Source organism: Lissotriton helveticus, chromosome 6, assembly GCF_964261635.1.
Source record: "Lissotriton helveticus chromosome 6, aLisHel1.1, whole genome shotgun sequence".
NCBI classification, from domain to species: Eukaryota; Metazoa; Chordata; class Amphibia; order Caudata; family Salamandridae; genus Lissotriton; species Lissotriton helveticus.
In genome coordinates this window covers 1291207959-1291235148 of record NC_136067.1, presented here as the reverse complement: position 1 = coordinate 1291235148, position 27190 = coordinate 1291207959, and the positions used below count along the sequence as shown (strand labels likewise).

The window sequence follows — 27190 nt, the reverse complement described above, 5'->3', positions numbered from 1 at the left end:
ACAGTGTTGGGATGTCAGATAATGCGTGGCCATTTTCGTGGTACTTTTTTTACAGCGCACATTACTCTTGTGTTCGTTCATTCTTGTCTTCATGGCTCGTGTAGTCATGCCTACATACTCGAGGTTGCACGGGCACGTAATGAGGTAGATCACGTTTTTGGAGTTACAATTTGTGAACCTTCTTTGTTCCCATGTCGAGCCGTTGCTGAAGCTGAGTCTAGTGCTTTTATCAGTCAAATGGCAGCTACTGCAGTTACCACACGGAAAGTGTCCCTTAACACTTATGGTTGGTTGTGTGGACGTAGTCACTGGTTTTGGTCGGGTGTGTACCAACATGTCTTTGAGGTTGCGCCCCCTTCGGTGTGCAAACATCGGTTTTTCTAAGTCCAGTCCTCCACATGTTAGTATTCGCCAGTGTTTATTAACCAGTTTCGACACCTCATTGGACACTGTGTTAAAAGTCGTAACACATATTGGTCGTTTATTTTCAGTGGGGTCCTTTGATCGGTCTTCCAACAGCGACTCTCTATTGTTGTTTCTCGCCCTTTTGAAAGCTTTGCTGATAATCCTATTTGGATATTCTCGTAGTTTGAGTTTCTCCTTGAGTTCACCCGCTTGTCTCTTGAATTCGGACAGGTCTGTACAGTTGCGCCTGAGGCGTAAAAACTGTCCATAAGGTAGGTTCTCGCGTAGGTGTCGAGGGTGGAAACTGTCATACCTTAGTAGACAGTTTCTCGAGGTGGGTTTAAAGTGAGTAGTAGTTTTTAACACCCCTGCTTCCGCGTAGATATTGAGATCCAAAAACACCAATGTTTGATTTGAAATGGTGATCGTGAATTTTAGGAAGGGGTTTTGATTGTTGAGCCATTCCAAAAAATTCTCAGCGGACAGGCAGTCGCCTTCCCAGACGACCAGGATGTCGTCGATGTACCTCTTCCAGCATTTTATTTTCGATCTGTATGGGTTTTGATCATGGAGAATCTTACTCGTCTCGAGGTGGTGCACATAGAGACCAGCCAGGCTTGGAGCAAATGTGCTTCCCATGCTGGTCCCATGGCACTGTTGGTAGATCGTATTCTTATACTGGAAAAAGTTTTTCTGCAGGGCCAGAGAAATGCACTCCAACACCAAACCACGTGGTGTTTGGTACCTCCATTGTGTTGAAAAAAGCACTTCTTCAATGATTATCAACGTTTCATCGTGGGGGAGGCTGGTGTAAAGGCTCTCCACATCCAGTGATATCAGTAGTTGGGTTTTGGGGTCAAATGTAGTTTCTTGAAGTAGTTGCAACACGGCCTTGGTGTCCTTTAAGTAGGTGTTGGTAGATTGTACTAACGGTCTCAGGAAGGCGTCAGCGAATTTGGACAGTGGCTCTAGAATGGAACCAATACCCGAGACTATTGGGCGGCCTGGTGGTTGGTTAAGATTCTTGTGGATCTTGGGAATGCTGTAAAAATACGGGATACGTGGTTTTTTCTGTTCCAGAAACTCTCCTTCCTTTTTGCTCAGCCAGTCATGCGCTAAGCCTTCCTCGATCATTGCTCCAATTCTGATCCTGAGGTTCTCTGTTGGATCTTGGTGTAAGACCATATAGTTGCGTCTGTCTGACAAGAGTCGTAGACATTCGGTGTCATAGTCTTCGGTGGATTGCAATACTATGGCACCTCCCTTGTCCGCTGGCTTGATAACGATGCTGGTATCATCCGATAGGGTTTTCAAGGCAAGTTGTTCTTCCTTGGTTGTATTATGGAACGTGCGTGTGGCAGAAGCATCCAGTTGATTGACCCCTGTCATAACTGCTTTTTCAAAAGCCAGCAGTTCAATAGGGAGTGCTGAGTCTGGAGGGGTAAAGGTAGACTTCAGTCTCAGACCTGTGTCCGTTGTTAGTGCCTGAGTTGGTTTGTCTGCAAAAAATGCCTGTAGTTTTAATTTGCGGACAAACTCCTTCATCTCAAGGTTCATTTTAAACATATCCGGTCTCTGTGTTGGTACGAATCCCAAGCCTTTATTCAGTACCTGTCGCTGAATATCCGTTAGACGCTTGGATGATAGATTTACCACTAGGTCCCTCTCTGGTTGCTGGTTGATGCTTGGTTGGGCAGGGAGCCTGTCATGCTCCTGGTTTGCCGGGGGTTCCCCTGTTCTGCCGCTTCCCAGGTGACATTGTTGCCTTTCCGGTTCTTCCCCCGTGTCCCTGGGCGGGAGCCTAAAAAAGGTTGTGGACCAAAGAAGGCGCCGTTGAAGTCTTGGTTCCATTGTGGAAAACCTTGGGCATCAGTTGGATGATTGAACTGGAAAGGTTGGAATGGCGGTGGTCCCATGTACTGTGGGTACTGGGGTGGGTAACCTCTCCACCCTCGTTGTCTCGGGAACTGCTGTCGCCTCTGTCTCCATCCTCCTCTGTTTTGCCGATTTCGTCTGCCTCCGCTGGAATTTGAACTGGCAGAACTGTTGTCTGACCCATCGCTGTCTGTATCGTTTCGTGTAGATACATAATCGGCTTTTGTGTACGGGTAGGTACCTTCAGGTGTAAATTTGTCTTTGTCCTTGCCCAGTTTGTTTAGTTTACTCTGTTTCAGGGTAAATTCAAAATCAGTCATTTGCTGGTTGAGTTCGTCTAGTCTGCTCTTTAGATCTTCGGTTGACATATACGAGTTTAGTTTCACCTCAATTTTGCCAATGTCAATTTTCAGCTCTTTGCTGATCCTGGTGGCTGTTTTAATAATAAGAACCAACCAGTCCCTGGTACAATGCCATGAAATTAATGACCACTCCTTTTTGAATTGCATGTCCATCTGGAAAATGAAGGGTTCATTTTTCACGATTAAGCCTGACGGGCCCATCTTGTTTCTTAAATATTCCGTCATTATTAGACCATGCATGGCTGCCTTTATCTGGTTGCGTCTCAATTTCACCAGTTCGTTCCAGTCATCAATATTTGGGCCAGTTTCCGGATTGTTAAGACCTTCAAAGGGGTTTACTGCAGCCAGGATTCTGTCTATTTCGTCTTCGCCGAAGGTCAGGCCATGTTCATCCTCCATATTTAGTGACCGCTGTGGTTTACAGATACCTAGTGTATGTAGTTATGTGTTGTGAAGAGAGTATGGGGTAACTCCCGCAGCTGTACGCTGCCTAGACTATGTCAAAAACATGAAGGGGAGGTAGAGCCAATCGTTGGATTTATGCTCCACTGGGTATTCAAATAAACAAGAGAAATCCAACATTTAGTGGGAAAAGAGAGTGATCAATGGATATTGAAGCACTCAGTGTTTGTGAAAATACCCCTCACACACCAAAAGGCCCCTTGGTGTCATGCTTCATCATCGGGGTCTTCGCACCCCTCTATCGGGATGCGGCGTGCTGCGACCGACGACTACGAGGGAGCACTTACAATGTTGGCTATGTGTGGTGTACAGTGTGTGGGTTGTGTTACAAGTGAGTAGGGAGTGTTGTGAAAAGTTTTAAAAAGTACCTGGCACTAGAGCGGGAAAGAAAAAAGTTTTATTCTGTGCTCCGGCTGGTACCGTTAAAAAGAAAGTGCAGGGCGAGGTCAACCTGTTGTATTAATGAACAGGACCTCCGATGTGCTTATGTGTCGACATGTTTCGGAGACAAGCTCCTTCTTCAGGACAGGGGCACAAACTCCCTTCCCTACTCACGTCTTTTGCTACGTAAAACTGTGTATTTACAGAAAAGTGAATTTTACTTTGAATAGGCTAAGTGTGCCTACAGCGGTCTGCTACAAGCACAATGACCTGTAGAAAGACAAAAAAAGATTTACCTAATGGTTACCCATGTAACGGGTAGTTCATGCAGGTGCAGTCACCTGGAACCTCACCATTTGCTTAGCGATAAGCTTTCATAAAAAAGAAGACTCACTACACATACAACATAAAACATATAGAGCACTAGGATTTTTTCTGTAAACCTGAAATTCATACTTGTGAAGCCTGGTTGTGGGCTTCATGAGCAAAATAGGAACGTCGGGGTGCTGCTCCAATGGCAATCTGCAGTAGAGAATGGTGTGGCCATTACTAATCATTCTTTAACACTTACTTCTGTGGATGGTTAGAGATGATCGTGGCAGAATGGTACTCCTTTGGTGTCATACTCACATAGTCAGGACGCTCTGATCACCGCCTTACCCCGTCCGCTGCTCCGCTGGTTGTGGAGTAGGTAGCGGATTAGGCTATTTATAGGCCTTTTCGTTAATTGGGCGGAAGGGAAACTCATCCCATGTTTGAGTATTCCGCTGTGTGGCCATACAGGGCGTCTGTATGTTCCAGATGCGCTGACATAGGATAAGCGTCTGCAGGCGCTGGTGGTTTTGTGTTGCGCATGCGCGTTAGCCTGGCACTGTTCAGCGGCGCATGCGCAGTTGGAAGTGTCTCGTTTGGTGCGCACGCGCACCTGACACACGCATCTCTTGTGCGCTGTCTCCAATGCGCTTGTGTCCATGAGCCCGGTATCGAGTGTCTGTCAGATGTTTTAAAGATGTGCACTACGTTAAAGTTACAGACGTTCTCATTGTCTGGGTATCACAAAAGGACAGAGAGGGCAGATTTAAATAAATTAGGAGTCAGTCAGAGTAGAACAATGTCCATTTCTTCATTTTTAGTTCGGCGGACATAGTTGTGTAGACTGGGCACCAGTTGCAGTTCAGTTTTTGCGCTCGGTTCGCTCATTGGGTGGTCTTTTACGTTGATAATTGACTCCACGGGACATCGTCGTTGAGCCCGTTCAGATGGGTCCCCAGACGGAACACGGTCCTGTTCATTAATACAACAGGTTGACCTCGCCCTGCACTTTCTTTTTAACGGTACCAGCCGGAGCACAGAATAAAACTTTTTTCTTTCCCGCTCTAGTGCCAGGTACTTTTTAAAACTTTTCACAACACTCCCTACTCACTTGTAACACAACCCACACACTGTACACCACACATAGCCAACATTGTAAGTGCTCCCTCGTAGTCGTCGGTCGCAGCACGCCGCATCCCGATAGAGGGGTGCGAAGACCCCGATGATGAAGCATGACACCAAGGGGCCTTTTGGTGTGTGAGGGGTATTTTCACAAACACTGAGTGCTTCAATATCCATTGATCACTCTCTTTTCCCACTAAATGTTGGATTTCTCTTGTTTATTTGAATACCCAGTGGAGCATAAATCCAACGATTGGCTCTACCTCCCCTTCATGTTTTTGACATAGTCTAGGCAGCGTACAGCTGCGGGAGTTACCCCATACTCTCTTCACAACACATAACTACATACACTAGGTATCTGTAAACCACAGCGGTCACTAAATATGGAGGATGAACATGGCCTGACCTTCGGCGAAGACGAAATAGACAGAATCCTGGCTGCAGTAAACCCCTTTGAAGGTCTTAGCAATCCGGAAACTGGCCCAAATATTGATGACTGGAACGAACTGGTGAAATTGAGACGCAACCAGATAAAGGCAGCCATGCATGGTCTAATAATGACGGAATATTTAAGAAACAAGATGGGCCCGTCAGGCTTAATCGTGAAAAATGAACCCTTCATTTTCCAGACGGACATGCAATTCAAAAAGGAGTGGTCATTAATTTCATGGCATTGTACCAGGGACTGGTTGGTTCTTATTATTAAAACAGCCACCAGGATCAGCAAAGAGCTGAAAATTGACATTGGCAAAATTGAGGTGAAACTAAACTCGTATATGTCAACCGAAGATCTAAAGAGCAGACTAGACGAACTCAACCAGCAAATGACTGATTTTGAATTTACCCTGAAACAGAGTAAACTAAACAAACTGGGCAAGGACAAAGACAAATTTACACCTGAAGGTACCTACCCGTACACAAAAGCCGATTATGTATCTACACGAAACGATACAGACAGCGATGGGTCAGACAACAGTTCTGCCAGTTCAAATTCCAGCGGAGGCAGACGAAATCGGCAAAACAGAGGAGGATGGAGACAGAGGCGACAGCAGTTCCCGAGACAACGAGGGTGGAGAGGTTACCCACCCCAGTACCCACAGTACATGGGACCACCGCCATTCCAACCTTTCCAGTTCAATCATCCAACTGATGCCCAAGGTTTTCCACAATGGAACCAAGACTTCAACGGCGCCTTCTTTGGTCCACAACCTTTTTTAGGCTCCCGCCCAGGGACACGGGGGAAGAACCGGAAAGGCAACAATGTCACCTGGGAAGCGGCAGAACAGGGGAACCCCCGGCAAACCAGGAGCATGACAGGCTCCCTGCCCAACCAAGCATCAACCAGCAACCAGAGAGGGACCTAGTGGTAAATCTATCATCCAAACGTCTAACGGATATTCAGCGACAGGTACTGAATAAAGGCTTGGGATTCGTACCAACACAGAGACCGGATATGTTTAAAATGAACCTTGAGATGAAGGAGTTTGTCCGCAAATTAAAACTACAGGCATTTTTTGCAGACAAACCAACTCAGGCACTAACAACGGACACAGGTCTGAGACCGAAGTCTACCTTTACCCCTCCAGACTCAGCACTCCCTATTGAACTGCTGGCTTTTGAAAAAGCAGTTATGACAGGGGTCAATCAACTGGATGCTTCTGCCACACGCACGTTCCATAATACAACCAAGGAAGAACAACTTGCCTTGAAAACCCTATCGGATGATACCAGCATCGTTATCAAGCCAGCGGACAAGGGAGGTGCCATAGTATTGCAATCCACCGAAGACTATGACACCGAATGTCTACGACTCTTGTCAGACAGACGCAACTATATGGTCTTACACCAAGATCCAACAGAGAACCTCAGGATCAGAATTGGAGCAATGATCGAGGAAGGCTTAGCGCATGACTGGCTGAGCAAAAAGGAAGGAGAGTTTCTGGAACAGAAAAAACCACGTATCCCGTATTTTTACAGCATTCCCAAGATCCACAAGAATCTTAACCAACCACCAGGCCGCCCAATAGTCTCGGGTATTGGTTCCATTCTAGAGCCACTGTCCAAATTCGCTGACGCCTTCCTGAGACCGTTAGTACAATCTACCAACACCTACTTAAAGGACACCAAGGCCGTGTTGCAACTACTTCAAGAAACTACATTTGACCCCAAAACCCAACTACTGATATCACTGGATGTGGAGAGCCTTTACACCAGCCTCCCCCACGATGAAACGTTGATAATCATTGAAGAAGTGCTTTTTTCAACACAATGGAGGTACCAAACACCACGTGGTTTGGTGTTGGAGTGCATTTCTCTGGCCCTGCAGAAAAACTTTTTCCAGTATAAGAATACGATCTACCAACAGTGCCATGGGACCAGCATGGGAAGCACATTTGCTCCAAGCCTGGCTGGTCTCTATGTGCACCACCTCGAGACGAGTAAGATTCTCCATGATCAAAACCCATACAGATCGAAAATAAAATGCTGGAAGAGGTACATCGACGACATCCTGGTCGTCTGGGAAGGCGACTGCCTGTCCGCTGAGAATTTTTTGGAATGGCTCAACAATCAAAACCCCTTCCTAAAATTCACGATCACCATTTCAAATCAAACATTGGTGTTTTTGGATCTCAATATCTACGCGGAAGCAGGGGTGTTAAAAACTACTACTCACTTTAAACCCACCTCGAGAAACTGTCTACTAAGGTATGACAGTTTCCACCCTCGACACCTACGCGAGAACCTACCTTATGGACAGTTTTTACGCCTCAGGCGCAACTGTACAGACCTGTCCGAATTCAAGAGACAAGCGGGTGAACTCAAGGAGAAACTCAAACTACGAGAATATCCAAATAGGATTATCAGCAAAGCTTTCAAAAGGGCGAGAAACAACAATAGAGAGTCGCTGTTGGAAGACCGATCAAAGGACCCCACTGAAAATAAACGACCAATATGTGTTACGACTTTTAACACAGTGTCCAATGAGGTGTCGAAACTGGTTAATAAACACTGGCGAATACTAACATGTGGAGGACTGGACTTAGAAAAACCGATGTTTGCACACCGAAGGGGGCGCAACCTCAAAGACATGTTGGTACACACCCGACCAAAACCAGTGACTACGTCCACACAACCAACCATAAGTGTTAAGGGACACTTTCCGTGTGGTAACTGCAGTAGCTGCCATTTGACTGATAAAAGCACTAGACTCAGCTTCAGCAACGGCTCGACATGGGAACAAAGAAGGTTCACAAATTGTAACTCCAAAAACGTGATCTACCTCATTACGTGCCCGTGCAACCTCGAGTATGTAGGCATGACTACACGAGCCATGAAGACAAGAATGAACGAACACAAGAGTAATGTGCGCTGTAAAAAAAGTACCACGAAAATGGCCACGCATTATCTGACATCCCAACACTGTGTGAATGATTTAAAATGGACTATCATCGAACAATTACCCTCTGAGGTGGGCCTTTTTCAGAAAGAACAGCGGTGGGTGTTCCGTCTGGGGACCCATCTGAACGGGCTCAACGACGATGTCCCGTGGAGTCAATTATCAACGTAAAAGACCACCCAATGAGCGAACCGAGCGCAAAAACTGAACTGCAACTGGTGCCCAGTCTACACAACTATGTCCGCCGAACTAAAAATGAAGAAATGGACATTGTTCTACTCTGACTGACTCCTAATTTATTTAAATCTGCCCTCTCTGTCCTTTTGTGATACCCAGACAATGAGAACGTCTGTAACTTTAACGTAGTGCACATCTTTAAAACATCTGACAGACACTCGATACCGGGCTCATGGACACAAGCGCATTGGAGACAGCGCACAAGAGATGCGTGTGTCAGGTGCGCGTGCGCACCAAACGAGACACTTCCAACTGCGCATGCGCCGCTGAACAGTGCCAGGCTAACGCGCATGCGCAACACAAAACCACCAGCGCCTGCAGACGCTTATCCTATGTCAGCGCATCTGGAACATACAGACGCCCTGTATGGCCACACAGCGGAATACCCAAACATGGGATGAGTTTCCCTTCCGCCCAATTAACGAAAAGGCCTATAAATAGCCTAATCCGCTACCTACTCCACAACCAGCGGAGCAGCGGACGGGGTAAGGCGGTGATCAGAGCGTCCTGACTATGTGAGTATGACACCAAAGGAGTACCATTCTGCCACGATCATCTCTAACCATCCACAGAAGTAAGTGTTAAAGAATGATTAGTAATGGCCACACCATTCTCTACTGCAGATTGCCATTGGAGCAGCACCCCGACGTTCCTATTTTGCTCATGAAGCCCACAACCAAGCTTCACAAGTATGAATTTCAGGTTTACAGAAAAAATCCTAGTGCTCTATATGTTTTATGTTGTATGTGTAGTGAGTCTTCTTTTTTATGAAAGCTTATCGCTAAGCAAATGGTGAGGTTCCAGGTGACTGCACCTGCATGAACTACCCGTTACATGGGTAACCATTAGGTAAATCTTTTTTTGTCTTTCTACAGGTCATTGTGCTTGTAGCAGACCGCTGTAGGCACACTTAGCCTATTCAAAGTAAAATTCACTTTTCTGTAAATACACAGTTTTACGTAGCAAAAGACGTGAGTAGGGAAGGGAGTTTGTGCCCCTGTCCTGAAGAAGGAGCTTGTCTCCGAAACATGTCGACACATAAGCACATCGGAGGTCCTGTTCATTAATACAACAGGTTGACCTCGCCCTGCACTTTCTTTTTAACGGTACCAGCCGGAGCACAGAATAAAACTTTTTTCTTTCCCGCTCTAGTGCCAGGTACTTTTTAAAACTTTTCACAACACTCCCTACTCACTTGTAACACAACCCACACACTGTACACCACACATAGCCAACATTGTAAGTGCTCCCTCGTAGTCGTCGGTCGCAGCACGCCGCATCCCGATAGAGGGGTGCGAAGACCCCGATGATGAAGCATGACACCAAGGGGCCTTTTGGTGTGTGAGGGGTATTTTCACAAACACTGAGTGCTTCAATATCCATTGATCACTCTCTTTTCCCACTAAATGTTGGATTTCTCTTGTTTATTTGAATACCCAGTGGAGCATAAATCCAACGATTGGCTCTACCTCCCCTTCATGTTTTTGACAAAGTTTTGCTTTGCGACATTTTTTGTTGAACAAGGGTTTGCCTACAGAATGTAGCTTAACAGTTCCTGCACCTTTTTTAAATCTTTTTGTCATGAGTTCTAGTAATTCACTAAAAAGAGTTTGATGCAGTTTAAGAAATAGGCTAGGTTCACTTTGGGAGGGGTTGTATGCTTCAAATATATTTGAGAGGCAGCTATAGATGTTGGCCACAATCTCCTCTTGTTCTAGAATGTAAGCCCATTTAACAGACCGTCTATTATTACTACATACAATGTTGTCTGGGATTGCTTTATGTGTACCATCTTTAATTTCCAACCCCAGTAATAGGGTGCTCGAGAAGCTTGCTTCGAGAGGGCGATGGTCACTATCTGATCTTGTTTTGACCACCATGTCTATGACATATGGCCACAGATCCAAGGAGACAATAATGTAATCAATTTTGCTCTGGCAATTTTGTCTGTAGAAAGTGGGGGCTTTGGGGCTATCAGATGGTAGGCGGCCATTGCACTCCCTCATACCGTACCGTGGCTTACCATTACCCTAGTAATTTGGAGAGCTAAAGTTGTACCAGCAACTACCCCACCACTAGATAAGCATGGTACGCCATTTGCATGGTCCTCATCCTCATACAGTTTATTCATCCCTGTAATGGGCTCAAAGTTACAGTTCATATCCCCGCATATGATCTTGCTTGATCCTGGGTCCAGAGCATCTAATATTGATTCTAGTTTATCAATGCAGGGTGACTCCTTGTAAGATGGACAAGGCCTATTGTACACATTAAGTAAGTATATCACCCGTTTGTCGTTGGTAACCATTTTCAATCCAAGTATGTCTAGAGAGTCAATACTTAGTTTGCTAATGGTTATGTTAATGACCACCTTAACCCATATTATCAACCCTCCAGAGGGTCGGCCTCTTACCGATGGAACTGCGTCCAGCTGGAAGGTTTTGTATCCTACCCTGTGGACAGATTTTGTCGCCCATGATTCCTGCAGGGCGCAGATGTCACTGGTATTTATGTAATCATTCCAGTCGGGATCGCTTGTTTTTGAGCCCACTCCTGCCACGTTCCAGGAAACGAGCTTAATCCCAGAGGGACCGGAGATTAGATTGCCTCCAACGGGTGGTGACAGATTGCATATTGTACTATCTACTCCTACATTGTTAGGATTACATACACCATTCCCTGTTAAATTTGGTAGGCCCACTCTTGCCATCAATCCCTTGACATGCCCCGAATCTAAGATAATCAAATTATTATCCCTCTGTAAACGGGGCGATAGCGACCATCCAGCAGGGCTATCGTGGTGATCTTACAGCCTAGGTGAACTACTGTCAAGGGGAGCCAATGGAACAGAAGGGGAGAGTGTGGGTTGGGAAACCTCCTCCGGTACTCTAAGTCAATCGACTGCCTCTAATTCACTGAACCTATTGTAACATAGTATGCAGGGTGGTACAAACTGTGGACCCATCCATCCTCCATAGTGCTGTGAACCACCATCTAGAAATCTCCTGGCCCTGCATTGTATTAGGGTCCAGCCATCATCCCTCTCCTCTCCCCAGTTGTTATAGTTCAAGTCCCTGTACATCTCACGCCCCCTCCCGCCCCTAACATGATTACCACCCCTGGTCCAGCTCCATCTATTGTCAGGCTTTTCCGCTGGCGTGTAAAAATACGCCAAGGGTCTTGCCACAATCGTAGATCCATCGTTTCTGGAAGTTCCCAAGAGAATGTGGTCCACAAATCTACGATCTTCAAAGGTTATGACCACACAGTCCCCCTGCACTCTTTTTCTGTTGTAGCCTACCCAGGGAGCTCTCTCGACCATTAGAATGTTACTACTTCTTGTTGGTGGTAGAGGGTGATTAGAATTTAACCAGTAAATCACCTTGTTTTTAAGCGCCCCATGTGGTTCAGAAATTGAGGGGTCCAATTCTGGGACCCCCGTCAAAATCACCACATAATCACATGCCTCTGGAGGTAAATTAATATTCCTACGCTTTTCTATCTTATCTGGTTGAGTTTTGTCAGCATTGTGAGTCGGTGTATTAAGGCAGGCTGTTTTTGTTGCAATTCACTCAGTTACCATGGGAGGCTTTGGGCTGGCTTTGCTTGCTTCAAGGCAGATTAGGCTTGGCACAGGGGGTTTGGGTGCTACCTTTTTGCTTTCTGCTTCATTTGTTTTATGTATCTGTAGTGCGGTGTTGGGAGCAGGTGCATGGGTTACCTTTTTAACCTGACTGGTGTAATAGGTTTTTATATCTTTCTGTAGCTTAAGCAGTTTGTTTTCCATCCCTCTTAGCCTTTAATCTAAAGGAAGTCCCTCTTTATTATGGTTATGGCTTCTAGGCTTTCACCCATCAAATAGTGGGGGGCATGATTTGCCACACAGCAGCTCTTAATTGATTTAGAATTTGCAGAATGTAACATCAGACTGGTTGGCTGCTCAGTATGTGATGCTCAGTTGGTTTCAATAGCACAGAATAATTGACGGAGTGCACCCCGGGCCCGAAGCACACACTAAAATCAGATGGACTTGATTCGTGAGATAATGATTAGGCTTGGGAGCGTGGTGCACTCCCTTACAGTCGGAAGTTGTTGCCTCTGTGCTGAGTGTAGGGCCTGCAGAGAGTAGACCAGAACCCACAGTGTGCCCTCCCATAGCCCTTTACAGGCCTTGTACCAGAGCCTGCACCCATGTAAACTAAAGCGTGCACTATGCAATCGGGCCCTGCAGCCCCTTGCACTCCACCTGGCAGAGCAGCGGCCTTCAAGTGCAGTGCCAGATTGCTCAGCCATTCAGAGGGATATCAGGTGTTGCTCACACAGTGACATAATTTTGTGGAATGATACACACACACGGCGTGCAAAGAAGTACAGTACACACACACTCATACAACACTCACACAAACACCAAAATAAACACACACAGGCAGACACAGTGGGACCCCAGTGGCACGCTCACAGCCCCATTACAGAAATGGCAGGCCGCCATTAAACATTATACAGCCTTAATGCCGTAAACCTGACGTTGTGAGATTGAGAACAGATTACTATAGGAATAAGTCCCAATGTCGTGAGTCTTCCTTTTGCACAGGAATGCCACTGTAAACAGAACAAGCATTGGCATAGCCAATAGGTCTCGCCGTTGGGACCTAATAAATGTTTAGCCATGCAACACTTGATGTTGTTGCACCAAGGATATTGTTAATGTTTTTTCCTAGAGAGAAATCAGAGTTTTTTGTCTAATGGAAGTTTTGATTCATGGAAAGGTAGTACAGAAGGTTAATGTGCCTGCTGCAAAGAACATGTACCTGATGCATATCACAAAGTACACCTGATGTAAATAGGTCTGTGGTTATACTGAATAACCAGCCACCTATGTAATATAACAGCTCTTTAATAATGTAATACCTGCACTTTCACAATTGCTTTATTAACCATCCTGCTTTCTCAAAATTGCTTGAAAATGCATCATTTTTCCACTATTTTTTCAAAATTTTCTCGGGGGGAAATCCCCCCGAACCCTCCTTAGGGGGTTCGGGCTCGCTCGCTACGCTCGCTCGCTACGGTGCAGTATGATGATCAGTTTCTGCCTCACCACTTTCAAATGTCACCAGCCGCCACTGGTTTACAACGTATTGTTGGTGTAGTAACATGTGCTTCAAAGTGTATGTTCCAGGAAGTGGCTGCACACAGACGCTTTGGGGTCATACACATGGATAACAAGTTAAGACTGAACTCTAGGGAATTGCTGCTCAGACACAAGAAACATAGGCTGACCCTGCACCACTCTGGTGTCTCCACACAATGGTTTGGTCACATGAATGTCAAATTGCTCTGCCTTCACCTGGGCGGTGGCAAAGTTCTGGTTTCAAGCACACACAAGCACCTGAGCCTGTAAAGTAATTAATTGTATTGTACAGTATTGTTATATAGAGCTTCAAAGTCACAGGAAGTCACTGGAGCATTCTGACCTTCGAGATCCTGGGTGCTCTTTGGATGCATGTTTGGGTGTTTATCGCTTGATTCAAATCATAAGTTTGAGAGCTGGAGTCTTATTTTGAGATAAGCCATATTTGATCGTGTTTCTAAATTCAAGAGGGCTGTTAAATGACTGTTTATTGGGTGAAGAGATCAGTGGTTTGCAGATTTGTACTGAAAACGAGCTACCACCGATCCAGGTTCTTTTGAAAGATGGGATGGTTAACATTGCTGCCTATCTTGATCTGAAGCTCCTATTTTGGATGCAGAGCTTGAGTGGATAGAGAGCTTGAATTTGGACTCTACGCAAACTGGTCTAGGTCATTCGTTTGCTTACTAGGCAATGCAGATAGCGTTGAAGAATATCCTTCTTGTGACACAGGTGATGTGCTGACTTCAATGGAGGTTAAGAATTTGACAGCAAATGGAATACGTAACTTGTTGCAGTTTTCTTATAATTGTTTTGTGGGACTGATTTAGAGTGCTGTGACATTAACTAGTCTTGGCTACAATATGCATGTTGCAGTTTTGCCCAGAGAGTGGGCTCATGCACATATTGAAAAGAAGAGATACAGTTATTGAACCTTGCTGGACACTTCTATTTTGTGATATTTGTGATGATACGATTTGTATTTTCTCAGAGGTAACACTACATTCATTTTACTTCAATTCCCAGTATTCCGCAACAATATTAAAAGCCTGATTTCTGATTAAAAAAACATACTTGTTTATGGTGAGACTTCCTCGCCTATACATCCCTTCCACTTAAACTGCCTCTGTGGACCACTAGTAGAAGGGGTGTGAAGGGGCACGGAGGAGCTGAGCCTGCAAAGAGGGCGAGCGTAGAGGTTGAGGTGGGAGGGGACATGCTAGACGTCACAACAGAGTCACCTGGTATTTGAATGAATGGTGCCATTTTCTGCTACTGTGATATCACGCTAGTTCTGTGGTGTGACATCACAAGAGTGGACCGGCTGGTTTGAGATTCACTGCTGCCTCCTTCAGTGACTACCGCAACAACACATAATAAAGCAATACTATTGGATACTAGGCTCTAATGTGCCTTTTCTTTTTTTTTTTTATTTGTTCTCAGGTCTTGATGAAGCAGCAATTTATAGTTGTGAAGCACACAACAAGAAAGGACTGACTGCGTCAAACGAAGTGCAGATACATATAAAAGGTAGGTAGACGTCACTTTGGGGGTTGCAGTCCTCATGTTTGTAGAATGTGCTGAATTAAGACTTAAGCACTGTATAGATGCAAATTGTAGGACATGCACAATTATTGGGCAAACGGACACTGTCATTACATCGTCATGACCATTACTTCTATGTAGCTATTAACTTGGCTACAACTGACATCGACCTGGCATATTTTCATCTTCTAACTCTGTTCTTATTTGCCATGTTTCTAGCATTTTGACCTATGGTACCTATGTTGTGATCTCATATAACGTCCTACAGCCCACCTGGCGTCATGGTTAATGTGTTCTTTTACCATGGAGTCTTGATTTTCTTGCATGAATATATAGGACTGTCTCTGTTATTGTTCTATGTGTACATCACTGCAGTCGGGTTTGGATTGGGAAGGCTCCCCAAGTACTGATGGTGTCTTGGAATATATGGTTCTGTTTTATTTCTGAAGTTGTCTATTTGGATAGTTCATGTTCAGGTCAAGACTGGCAAATCTGGAACTTCATGGTCGGTCTGTCTAGTACTGAGGAGCATGGAAAGGACTCCCAGATCCTTCCCCATCAGACACCAACACTCCCCATGTAACTTGGAGTGTGGGTTTGTATAAACATAATGGGAATTTTCCTAGTCATACTCCTTTCCCCTAGTCTATGCTGGTACGGTTGGCTTATTTCACTGGTTCTGCCCTTTATTCAGGGCTCCACTACCTTTCATTCAGTCCCAAAGTAGGGAGGGCACAACTTTATCTTGATTTGAAGGCAACTAGAAGCATGGTTTATCCTTGATTGATTGATTGATAAAAATTTATAATGCGCATAAACAATAACCCGCAGGTATCAAGGCGCCTAACAATACGATCAAATTGAAACAGATGTCCTTACACATAGGCTTCTCGAAAGAGGTGAGTTTTTAAAACATTGCGGAAATTCTGTAGAGATGGAAGAGATCTCAAATCAAGCGGAAGGTCATTCCACCATTTGGGGGCTAGCGTCGAAAAAGCCCTGCCACCCCATTTGGCTCTTCGTACACGCGGGGCTTTAAGGAGCAATTTCCCGGAGGAACGCAGGCTCCTACCAGGGGTATAGTGGGAAATGATAGCGCCGAGACCTGTGTCGCTATTTTTTGCGATGGCTCTGTAGGTCATACATAGCACTTTGAACCGGATTCGAGATTCCACCGGTAACCAATGCAGCGATTTCCTGGCCGCAGTGGCTGAGGAGCGCCTGGGAATGTCCAGAACAAATCTGGCTATAGTGTTTTGGACCACCTGCAAGCGCTGTAAGTGGCTCCGGTTTAGCCCAGCATACAGCGCATTGCAGTAATCCAAACGAGAGCCAATCAATGCAACAGCAATTTGCTTTCTTGCCTGCAGGGAAAGATATTTCCTGATCCTTCGCAGGGTGTGGATCAGGCCCCAGCAGGTAGAGACAGTTCTGCTCACCTGAGCGCCCATGTCAAGGGCTGGATCTAACATCACCCCAAGGTTCTTAGCAGACGTGGTGGGGGAGGGACATATTCCTAGTGAGTCAGGCCACCAAAGGGCTGACCAGATGTTTTCTTTTCCCCCAAACACCAATATCTCAGTCTTCTCCCCATTCAGTTTAAGAGAGTTCTGAATCATCCAGTGGCCAACCGCCTCCATACAGGATCTAAACTTGGAGGCGGTAAGCACATCAGAATGGGGGAGAGAGACGAGTATTTGGGTGTCGTCTGCATAAGAGACTACCTCCATCCCGAAAGATCTTATTAATCTGGCTAGTGGGGTCACATAGATGTTAAAAAGGGTTGGACTAAGCGCCGACCCTTGAGGGACCCCACACTGCACTGGTCGGGATGGAGATAGGAACTCTCCCAGCTTGACTCTTTGTTCTCTCCCAGTAAGGAAGGAGGTCAAGAGATCCAAGGCTGCCCCCCTCACCCCCACCTCCTTCAGGCGAGATGTAAGCACTGAGGGGGAGAGGGTGTCGAAGGCCGCTGTTAGATCTAGCAGGACCAGGAGGGAGGTCTGGCCCCCATCTACTGTCGTGCGGATCTTATCAAGCACGATGGTGAGGGCTGACTCGGTGCTGTGTTCCCTCCTGAATCCATGCTGGGAGGAGTCCAAGCATCCCGAGCTTTCCACAAAGATAGCGAGATGCTTGTTAAGATGTGCCTCAAGCATCTTCGCTGGAGCAGGAAGCAACGAGATGGGACGGAAGTTTTTTAGGACCTCCGGATCAAGGGATGCCTTCTTTAGCAGAGGTTTGACTACCGCCTTCTTCCACTCCATAGGGAAGATACCATCTCTGATAGCTAGATTCATTATGTCTAGCAGCGGTGGTAAGAGAGTCTCCCTACACTGCTTGATGATTTTCAGTGGGCAGGTATCCAGAGGGGATCCTGATTTGATCTTATTGATCAGGATCTCCAGATCTTGTAGGGCCAGCGAAGGAAAGGAGTCCAGGGTGCACAATGGGGAGATGTCTGTAGTATTCATATTCATCTCAACCCAAGTGACAGATGCACTAACACAGACTCTTTGTTCCTCGAGGGCCAGATGGATATCCTGTATTTTGGTGTGGAAAAAGGAGGCAATCCTGTCACACAGATCCTGCGAAGGAATGACAGGGTCAGGGGCTTGCAGGTTGACTAGAGAGTCAACAGTTTTAAAGAGCTCCTTCGGCGAGGAGAGCGAGGTGGTCAGGGTTACAAAGTAATCTTGTTTGGCCCGGATAATCTCAGCTTTATATTTCCTAACAAGGAGTTTATGAGCTTCCTTGTTCTTAAAGTCCCAGCTGGCGTGCCAGAGCCTCTCCTTTCGTCTCACTTCTTGCCTAAGAAGTCTGAGGGAATCGGAGAACCAGGGGGCGGATGGTCTCTTTCTGGCTCGGCGACGGAGCTGTACTGGGGCCAGTTTGTTCAAGGCTTCAGTAGTGACCTGCTCAAAATGGCCAACTGCAGTCTCTACGCTGTCCAGGCTAGTGACAGAGAGACTTGCGGCCCAGGGCACAAAAGAATCACTGCTAAGGTTCCTAAAATTTCTAGCAGTTTCCAAAACATGATTCCCTCTTTTACAAGAGTCCAACCTATGGTATTCCAAAATAAAAGGAACCGCTAGATGGTCAGACCAGGATAGGTGCATCGAATCCTTAATAGTAAGCCGAGGGTCATTAGAGAAGAGGCCATCCAAAGTGTGGCCAGCACGATGGGTCGCTCCTCTGACTCGTTGCTTGAGTCCACAGGACTCCAGGGCCTCGATAAGGCATGATGTATCCGGTAAGTCATGTCGTTCTAAGTGATAATTAAAATCACCTAGGATTGAGAAGTTATGTTGGCCAAAATAGGGTTCCAGAGCCTGGAGAAGGTTGTAAGTGAAATGAGTTCTCGAGCCAGGTGGTCGATATACTAAGATACCATTAAAAAAAGGACATTGCCCTTCCTTTATTGTAAAATGAAGTGCTTGAGAACTATCAGGGAAGTCGAGTAGAGGTACAAAGTGGCATTGCAAGTGGTCTTTGTAAAGGATCGCTAAGCCCCCTCCTACTCGACCCTGTCTATCGGATCTGACCAGACAGTACCCATCTGGGACCGCCTCAATTAGATCAGGGTCAGAGGAGTCCTTAGCCCATGTTTCTGTGATAAATACTATGGTAGGTGTTTTCTCTAGTACCAGCTCTTTGAACATTATTTTATTCTTAACAAGAGAGCGAGCATTAAGCAAAATGCACTCTACTCTTGCTATCTTATGGCTGGAGGTGGCGGGACAGTCGGAGGGTGGATTTCTAGGGGCTAAGAGAGGAAGCCTACACATAGAAGAACAACCGCAGAGGAGGGGGAGGAGAAGATCATCCGGCTCATATGAGTGCGAACATCGCAGTCGAAGCGGTTTAAGACCCAGCAGTTGCTGGTAAGAATACCTATAGAGGGCGGGAGAAGAATCGTCGGAGTCCAGAGGCCAGTCGTCCAGCGCGTCCTCAGCGCGGACGGGCGCAGACGGGCTGGACTCTGGCGTGACTCCGGCGGGCATCCGGCGCACACGCTGCGCGTATACGCTGCGCGTCATACCCTGCTGTCTATATAGGGCTCTAGTTAGACCACGTGTCTACTTCAGCCAATGGCTGAATAGCGCTAGTGACCCACCCCAGATGGCGTCCCAGACAGTCAAAGCGCGAGGACCGGGCCGCCCGAATGGCGGTGAATGCAGATCAATTAAGTGCAGCAGTGCGATCCGTGTCTAAGGGCACAGGTAGGGACCTGGTGATTCTACACAATATCCTAACAGTATTAAAAACGGGGGGAAAAACGAACGTGAGTCAAAAGTAAATACTAAACGGGGTGTTTTAAAATTACAGCTACAGGCTTCTAGAGCAAGCGCTATATGTAAATACAAAGCGGGGAGTTTAAAAGTTACAGCTACAAGCTTCTAGCGCGAGCGCTATATGCAGGACAAGAATCAAACAAGAATGAGGGGCTCGCCTACCTGATTTAAATACCGTAGCCAATAACAGCCTCTAGTTAGACCACGTGTCTACTTCAGCCAATGGCTGAATAGCGCTAGTGACCCACCCCAGATGGCGTCCCAGACAGTCAAAGCGCGAGGACCGGGCCGCCCGAATGGCGGTGAATGCAGATCAATTAAGTGCAGCAGTGCGATCCGTGTCTAAGGGCACAGGTAGGGACCTGGTGATTCTACACAATATCCTAACAGTATTAAAAACGGGGGGAAAAACGAACGTGAGTCAAAAGTAAATACTAAACGGGGTGTTTTAAAATTACAGCTACAGGCTTCTAGAGCAAGCGCTATATGTAAATACAAAGCGGGGAGTTTAAAAGTTACAGCTACAAGCTTCTAGCGCGAGCGCTATATGCAGGACAAGAATCAAACAAGAATGAGGGGCTCGCCTACCTGATTTAAATACCGTAGCCAATAACAGCCTCTAGTTAGACCACGTGTCTACTTCAGCCAATGGCTGAATAGCGCTAGTGACCCACCCCAGATGGCGTCCCAGACAGTCAAAGCGCGAGGACCGGGCCGCCCGAATGGCGGTGAATGCAGATCAATTAAGTGCAGCAGTGCGATCCGTGTCTAAGGGCACAGGTAGGGACCTGGTGATTCTACACAATATCCTAACAGTATTAAAAACGGGGGGAATAACGAACGTGAGTCAAAAGTAAATACTAAACGGGGTGTTTTAAAATTACAGCTACAGGCTTCTAGAGCAAGCGCTATATGTAAATACAAAGCGGGGAGTTTAAAAGTTACAGCTACAAGCTTCTAGCGCGAGCGCTATATGCAGGACAAGAATCAAACAACCTTGTGTTACCCTAGGGAGCCACACTGTGTGCCGCCATAATGAGTAAGAAAACAGAAGATGCCATTCTCCGCCTTGCCACCGCACGCCTCTCCTCCATCCTCTTCAGCTCTCTTGGAAGCACCCAGGCTTCCAGACTCTTCCGGCCTATCACAACACTGCATGAGCAGCATCATGATTGGTCTGAGCGGCCTGTTTGGCCACTCAGCAATGGCTGGGAGGTTGTGCATGGTCACCACAGGGCTGTGCAACACAGCCCCGTGGAGAACATGCTAAGTGCACGTGATGGATTCGCCGGCCCCAGAGGATCAGCCAAGCCGTCATATGCTTTTAGAGGTGTGCAAACTACTCCTCACTCTGCTCTAGCATCACAGAGCCCAGCCCCGCCCGAGTGCGGCATAGTAAAATATAAAGATAAATATAAAGATAATAATGTCCTGTTATAATTTTTTTTTTCTTGTATGCACTGCTGAAATAGCTGTGGGGCAATGCTCCTCAGCCTTAGTGGGAGCTGCCACTGAGACAGTTGTATGGGAAATAAATTTGCAGAAGTGCTCGCAACTTGCAAACTGACTTTTTGTGAATTTAACAGAATTTTGCAAACTAACCTATCTATTATTATGCTGGTTTGCAAAATTTCTATTCACAGTGGCTTGCAATATGACTCACCTCATTACTATTGATGAGATACATTGCAAATTGCAACTAACTCTGATTGGTAGGCGTTCTAGGGATAGAGACCTACTTGGTTCACTAAACCACCAGGTCTGGGATTGCTTTTTATTATTATTATTTTTTAATGCCTCATCCTCAACAAACAATTTTCTTAACATTAAAAATGAGGAAGGGGTCTCGTCACTTTTGTGAATCAGTTACCACCGCAGTCAGTAAATTTTCAATGTTTTGCAACTGCATTGATGCATTACGTTGTGAATTGCAACTTGTAAGTGATGCCCTAAACATGACCTAATAGCAATTTGTTATGCATTTTTAAACCAAGTTTGCGATTCGGTACCCATTTTACCAAATTGCAAAATGGATTTATTACATAGCAAAAAGAGTTTTGCAACTCCAAAATGACTTTGAACATCTGGTACTTGGCCTAATAAAAATAAACATGAATATATTTCTTTGTGACTTAGTCTTTTAATACCAAGCACAGATCAGATCTGAAAAGAAAGACATGTGGAGATATCTTGATATTTCTTCTAATGTATTATAAGATTTTCTTAGGTGATCATTTAGAGAAAAAATTCTCTCATTAAAATATTAATTGCCACACTGTTTTTCATGTTTTTTCAACAAAGGTTTACATTTATACAAAAACTATGGAGTAATAATGACACATTGTTTTCGCACTGTTTAATACAGCATGTTTTCCTAGTTAGTTTTTGCTTCTATTGCAAGGTAAAAGCTATTGCTAAAAGCGGCAACAAACGAAATGATCACGTTTTTAGGATTGATGACAGTGTTAGTGCATAAAAAATGGCATGAAAACATTTGTGTAATTTTTCAGCTCCTGTGTCCTGCTCTAAATGCCTCAGTTGCTGTGGTGGCCTTTTCCCACACGTGCCTAGATTAAAAGGAACATTAGTGTAATCACTAATTAGCAGAAATGTTAAGTGGTGTGGGAAGAATTAAAAAATCCCTGTTTCGATCTCTCGGCCACATTTCTTAATCTGGCTACCTCATGACTGATGTAACCGGTGTTGGTACACGACGGATAAGAGATGTTACGAGCATTCATAATTTGGGCAGCTGATTTAAAAATGATTAGTCGTGTCTAGGTTTGACAGACTAGGCTTTGCTAGGCTGGTTAAGACTCTTCGATGGATTGGGCCCAAGAATCTTCTCAGTCCTCCATAGTTGTGTAGCTCCCTCGTTATGCCATTGTCCCTACTTCAGAATCAATGGCTAATTCTGAAGAGTGAAACACAATAGTGATGGATGGAAGGTTTAAAAAAAATAGTCTCAGCCATTTGAGATTGTTTGGGTCATATTCCAGTTCATGATTTATTTTTCCTTGTTATGACACTCCACACGAGGACCATACATTGAATTGCTTTGCATTTCAAGCATCCACAAGTCCACTGAGGCCTATAGCAAGTAACTGAACCTGAGCAACCAGAAAACCAAAGACTAACCATGAATAAACCTACCTTCTACATGTTTCTGGGATCATTTGAACAGAATCTGGGGAGTTTTTGTAAGTTGAGCAGATCTGTAGCTCCTCTAAGCATGGTTTGAAGCAGGGGCTAATTGAGAGCGCATTCTTGAGTATGTGAAATTAGTACCTTAATAGTACTTACTATAGAAGTACCCATTTGGGCTCCTAAACGCCTTAGTAAATTGGCAGTAATGCCTTTAACCTCGCTCAAGTCAACAAACTAGTGTCTCCCCAAATGTATATGCTTCCTCCAAAACCTTGTGCTCTTTGAAAGCAATTGGGAGCCATATAGGTTTCTCACATGCTAAACATTCTAAGTCAATACAAATTAAGTTATGTTACTCCAGTATGCTTTCATAGTAGCTTCTGTCCTAGAGAAGACAACTGCTAATATAACTTTAGGAGATTTCCAGGTTCTGGAGAATGTTTCTTGAATAAACTGAGAGCCTCTCCTAGCAATAGAAAGGACTGTTCAATGCTTGATTTTATCTGTAAAGCAAGACAACAGAAACTCTCTGTACTATTCAGTCTCAGCTGTTGATAACTCTAGTCACTTTATATTTGAGATGGGGTTGCCATCTCGGTACTTACTTTGTGGGAGTGGTTTAGCTGGGGCCCACAACACTTATTTTTGGTGACCAGGACTTATTGCTATTATTAGACTTTGAATAAGTCGTGTACGCATGAAGCATGCAAGTACATCCCAGGGAGGCACTCCGGGGTGGCTCAAACACAATGATTCCACTAGTTAATGTTCACGTGTTTATTTATACATTTGAGTGATATTCAAATTCATATCATCTTTAGAATGTTGTGATACATGTCATTCCACGCATTTGGCTCCGATGCATTTCGGGCTCAAAAACGCCCTTTCTCAAGGAGCGCTGAAAGAAGAAGAATTAAAGTGTCGATTAGGGGTGTAAGCGCATAGACTAGGAGATAGAGTGCTTAGGTGAATTGGTGATGTACATATCAGTATATGTCCGGTGTGGATACTGGTGAAATTACCGTGCTTATGGACGTGCTAATTGGGTGATGAAGAAAGGGTCTTGGTGAGGAAAGCATGCGGGATCACAAAGTAACTATCGTGCGTAATCCTAAACAAATGCGGGTGTGGGTCAATGTCGGCTGGTGAATGCCGACAGGGTAAGGCATGTGATACATTCAAATACAACAACCGGGACGTCGGTGTGCTATCGTGTGCAAGTCACAAGGGTCTCGTTAGGCATGCTGGTCGGTCGGCAGATTTACTTACAGTGATGCAGCGAGGAACATGCTTCGCGTTCTCCGTAGGCTGAATGCGTTAGGTTCAGCGTGTGAAGGCAGGTTAAGTGAAGCGGGGAGGTGCCGGCGACATAGACGAGGGGTGAAACCAGGCAAGAGTGAAACTCGGGTAGTGGCGGCCATCTTAGAATGGAGTGTGGAAGTGAATGTGAACGCGATATATGGTAACAATGCTTGAAGGGGCAAATCACAATAAGACAAAAATATATACAATATGACAGGGTGTTATTTACAAGTAACAGCTATATTCTACCCGGTCATTGAGACCGTTCGGCTTCAGGCTTTGCAGTCTATAAATCCATTCTAATTCTCTCTGTAAGAGGTGTTTGCGAATGTCAATTCCCTCTTTCCTGGATACTGTCTCTAGGACGATGAACTGTAATTGAGCGATGGTGTGGCGACATTCATTAAAATGTACCGCTAGGTTGGACTTCTCATTTTTAGTACGTATGTTTGACTTATGTTCGGTTATTCGTGTTTTCACTTTTCTTTCGGTTTTGCCGACGTATAGTTGACCACATGGGCATTTGATGCCATAAATTAGGTTCATTGAGTCGCAGGTGGCATTGACGTGCAGCTTAATCGGATACCCTTTCATAGGGTGTTGTATGGTGTTGCCTTTAATAATGCAGTTACAGTTGCTACAATTTTTACATGGGACTGTTCCTTTGTATACAACTGGAGTTTCTGATGTAGAAGATAAAATTTCTTTCAAGTTCTTGCTACGTGAGTATGCAAATAATGGAGGGTCTTGAAAACATCCCCTGAAGTCAGGTTCCATTTGGAGGATAGGCCAGAACTTGCAAATGATTTGTTTGAAGGTGTGACTAGAGGTTGAATATTTAGAAAACAAAACCATGCGTTTCGTGGTGTCAGTGGGTGGTTTCTTCTGCAAGCTGTCTTCTCTGCTGATGTCTGTCACTCGTGTTAAGGCTTCATTTAGAATTGAGGGGGGGTATCCTCTATCGATGAATCGATTCTGCATTTCTGTCATTCTGGTTGTGCACGTGAGTTCTTCAGAAACTATACGTTTGACCCGTAGTAGTTGGGAATATGGAAGATGTTTTTTTAATGATTATTGATGAAAACTTGAATAGTGTAAAGTGTTATTGCGGTCAGTGCTTTTGCGGTATAAGTCCGTGATGATTTTTTTGTTGATGATTTTAATATTAACATCCAAAAATGAGATTTCATTCTCACTAACCATCCAGAATGACAGAAATGCAGAATGGTTTCTAAATATTCAACCTCTAGTCACACCTTCAAACAAATCATTTGCAAGTTCTGGCCTATCCTCCAAATGGAACCTGACTTCAGGGGATGTTTTCAAGACCCTCCATTATTTGCATACTCACGTAGCAAGAACTTGAAAGAAATTTTATCTTCTACATCAGAAACTCCAGTTGTATACAAAGGAACAGTCCCATGTAAAAATTGTAGCAACTGTAACTGCATTATTAAAGGCAACACCATACAACACCCTATGAAAGGGTATCCGATTAAGCTGCACGTCAATGCCACCTGCGACTCAATGAACCTAATTTATGGCATCAAATGCCCATGTGGTCAACTATACGTCGGCAAAACCGAAAGAAAAGTGAAAACACGAATAACCGAACATAAGTCAAACATACGTACTAAAAATGAGAAGTCCAACCTAGCGGTACATTTTAATGAATGTCGCCACACCATCGCTCAATTACAGTTCATCGTCCTAGAGACAGTATCCAGGAAAGAGGGAATTGACATTCGCAAACACCTCTTACAGAGAGAATTAGAATGGATTTATAGACTGCAAAGCCTGAAGCCGAACGGTCTCAATGACCGGGTAGAATATAGCTGTTACTTGTAAATAACACACTGTCATATTGTATATATTTTTGTCTTATTGTGATTTGCCCCTTCAAGCATTGTTACCATATATCGCGTTCACATTCACTTCCACACTCCATTCTAAGATGGCCGCCACTACCCGAGTTTCACTCTTGCCTGGTTTCACCCCTCGTCTATGTCGCCGGCACCTCCCCGCTTCACTTAACCTGCCTTCACACGCTGAACCTAACGCATTCAGCCTACGGAGAACGCAAAGCATGTTCCTCGCTGCATCACTGTAAGTAAATCTGCCGACCGACCAGCATGCCTAACGAGACCCTTGTGACTTGCACACGATAGCACACCGACGTCCCGGTTGTTGTATTTGAATGTATCACATGCCTTACCCTGTCGGCATTCACCAGCCGACATTGACCCACACCCGCATTTGTTTAGGATTACGCACGATAGTTACTTTGTGATCCCGCATGCTTTCCTCACCAAGACCCTTTCTTCATCACCCAATTAGCACGTCCATAAGCACGGTAATTTCACCAGTATCCACACCGGACATATACTGATATGTACATCACCAATTCACCTAAGCACTCTATCTCCTAGTCTATGCGCTTACACCCCTAATCGACACTTTAATTCTTCTTCTTTCAGCGCTCCTTGAGAAAGGGCGTTTTTGAGCCCGAAATGCATCGGAGCCAAATGCGTGGAATGACATGTATCACAACATTCTAAAGATGATATGAATTTGAATATCACTCAAATGTATAAATAAACACGTGAACATTAACTAGTGGAATCATTGTGTTTGAGCCACCCCGGAGTGCCTCCCTGGGATGTACTTGCATGCTTCATGCGTACACGACTTATTCAATTATTCATTGGGCGTCTTGAGACGGAAACGCCACCAAGGAGTGCACCCTTCCTAGAATTATCCTTTATTGAACCACCAGCTGTGCATCCTCCACACACTTTGTATTATTAGACTTTGACACAGAGTAGGAGAGAGAAAGGCTGAAAAGGAGGAAGAGAAATTCAGGAAAACAGTGTCGAAGGGAAAAAGCAGGTATGAAAAGGACCCTGTAAGATTGAGATAAAAAGACAGGTGTTATATTTAATGTAGATACCCCGATATAGGTCCAGGTAACATCATAACCTACATTTTCTCCTATATTACATACATAAAGGAGTTGAGGGGCTGACCTTTCACCTAGTTACAATACTACACACAGTACGTAGGGTTTTTCCCTGAACACTGGCCTCATAAATTATGCATGAGGATTCTTAGTTCCTTGGATTCACAGCAGGACAATCAACTCCTGCATAATAACTATGTATAAAGTTAATTCCCAACGTCATCCTAAGTCCGACACTGGAACAGCAAGGTAGAACCCCTG

General features: G+C 45.0%; 1 protein-coding gene across 2 annotated transcripts in view; it reads left to right on the top strand.

Moving 5' to 3' along the window:
• Positions 1–27190, top strand: part of MERTK (MER proto-oncogene, tyrosine kinase) — a 570203-nt gene that overhangs the window by 278096 nt on the left and 264917 nt on the right. For both annotated transcript variants that reach the window (XM_078649038.1, XM_078649039.1), the window contains exon 5: positions 15125–15211. In XM_078649038.1, the coding sequence (XP_078505164.1) occupies positions 15125–15211 (87 nt within the window). The remainder of the gene's footprint in view (positions 1–15124; positions 15212–27190) is intronic.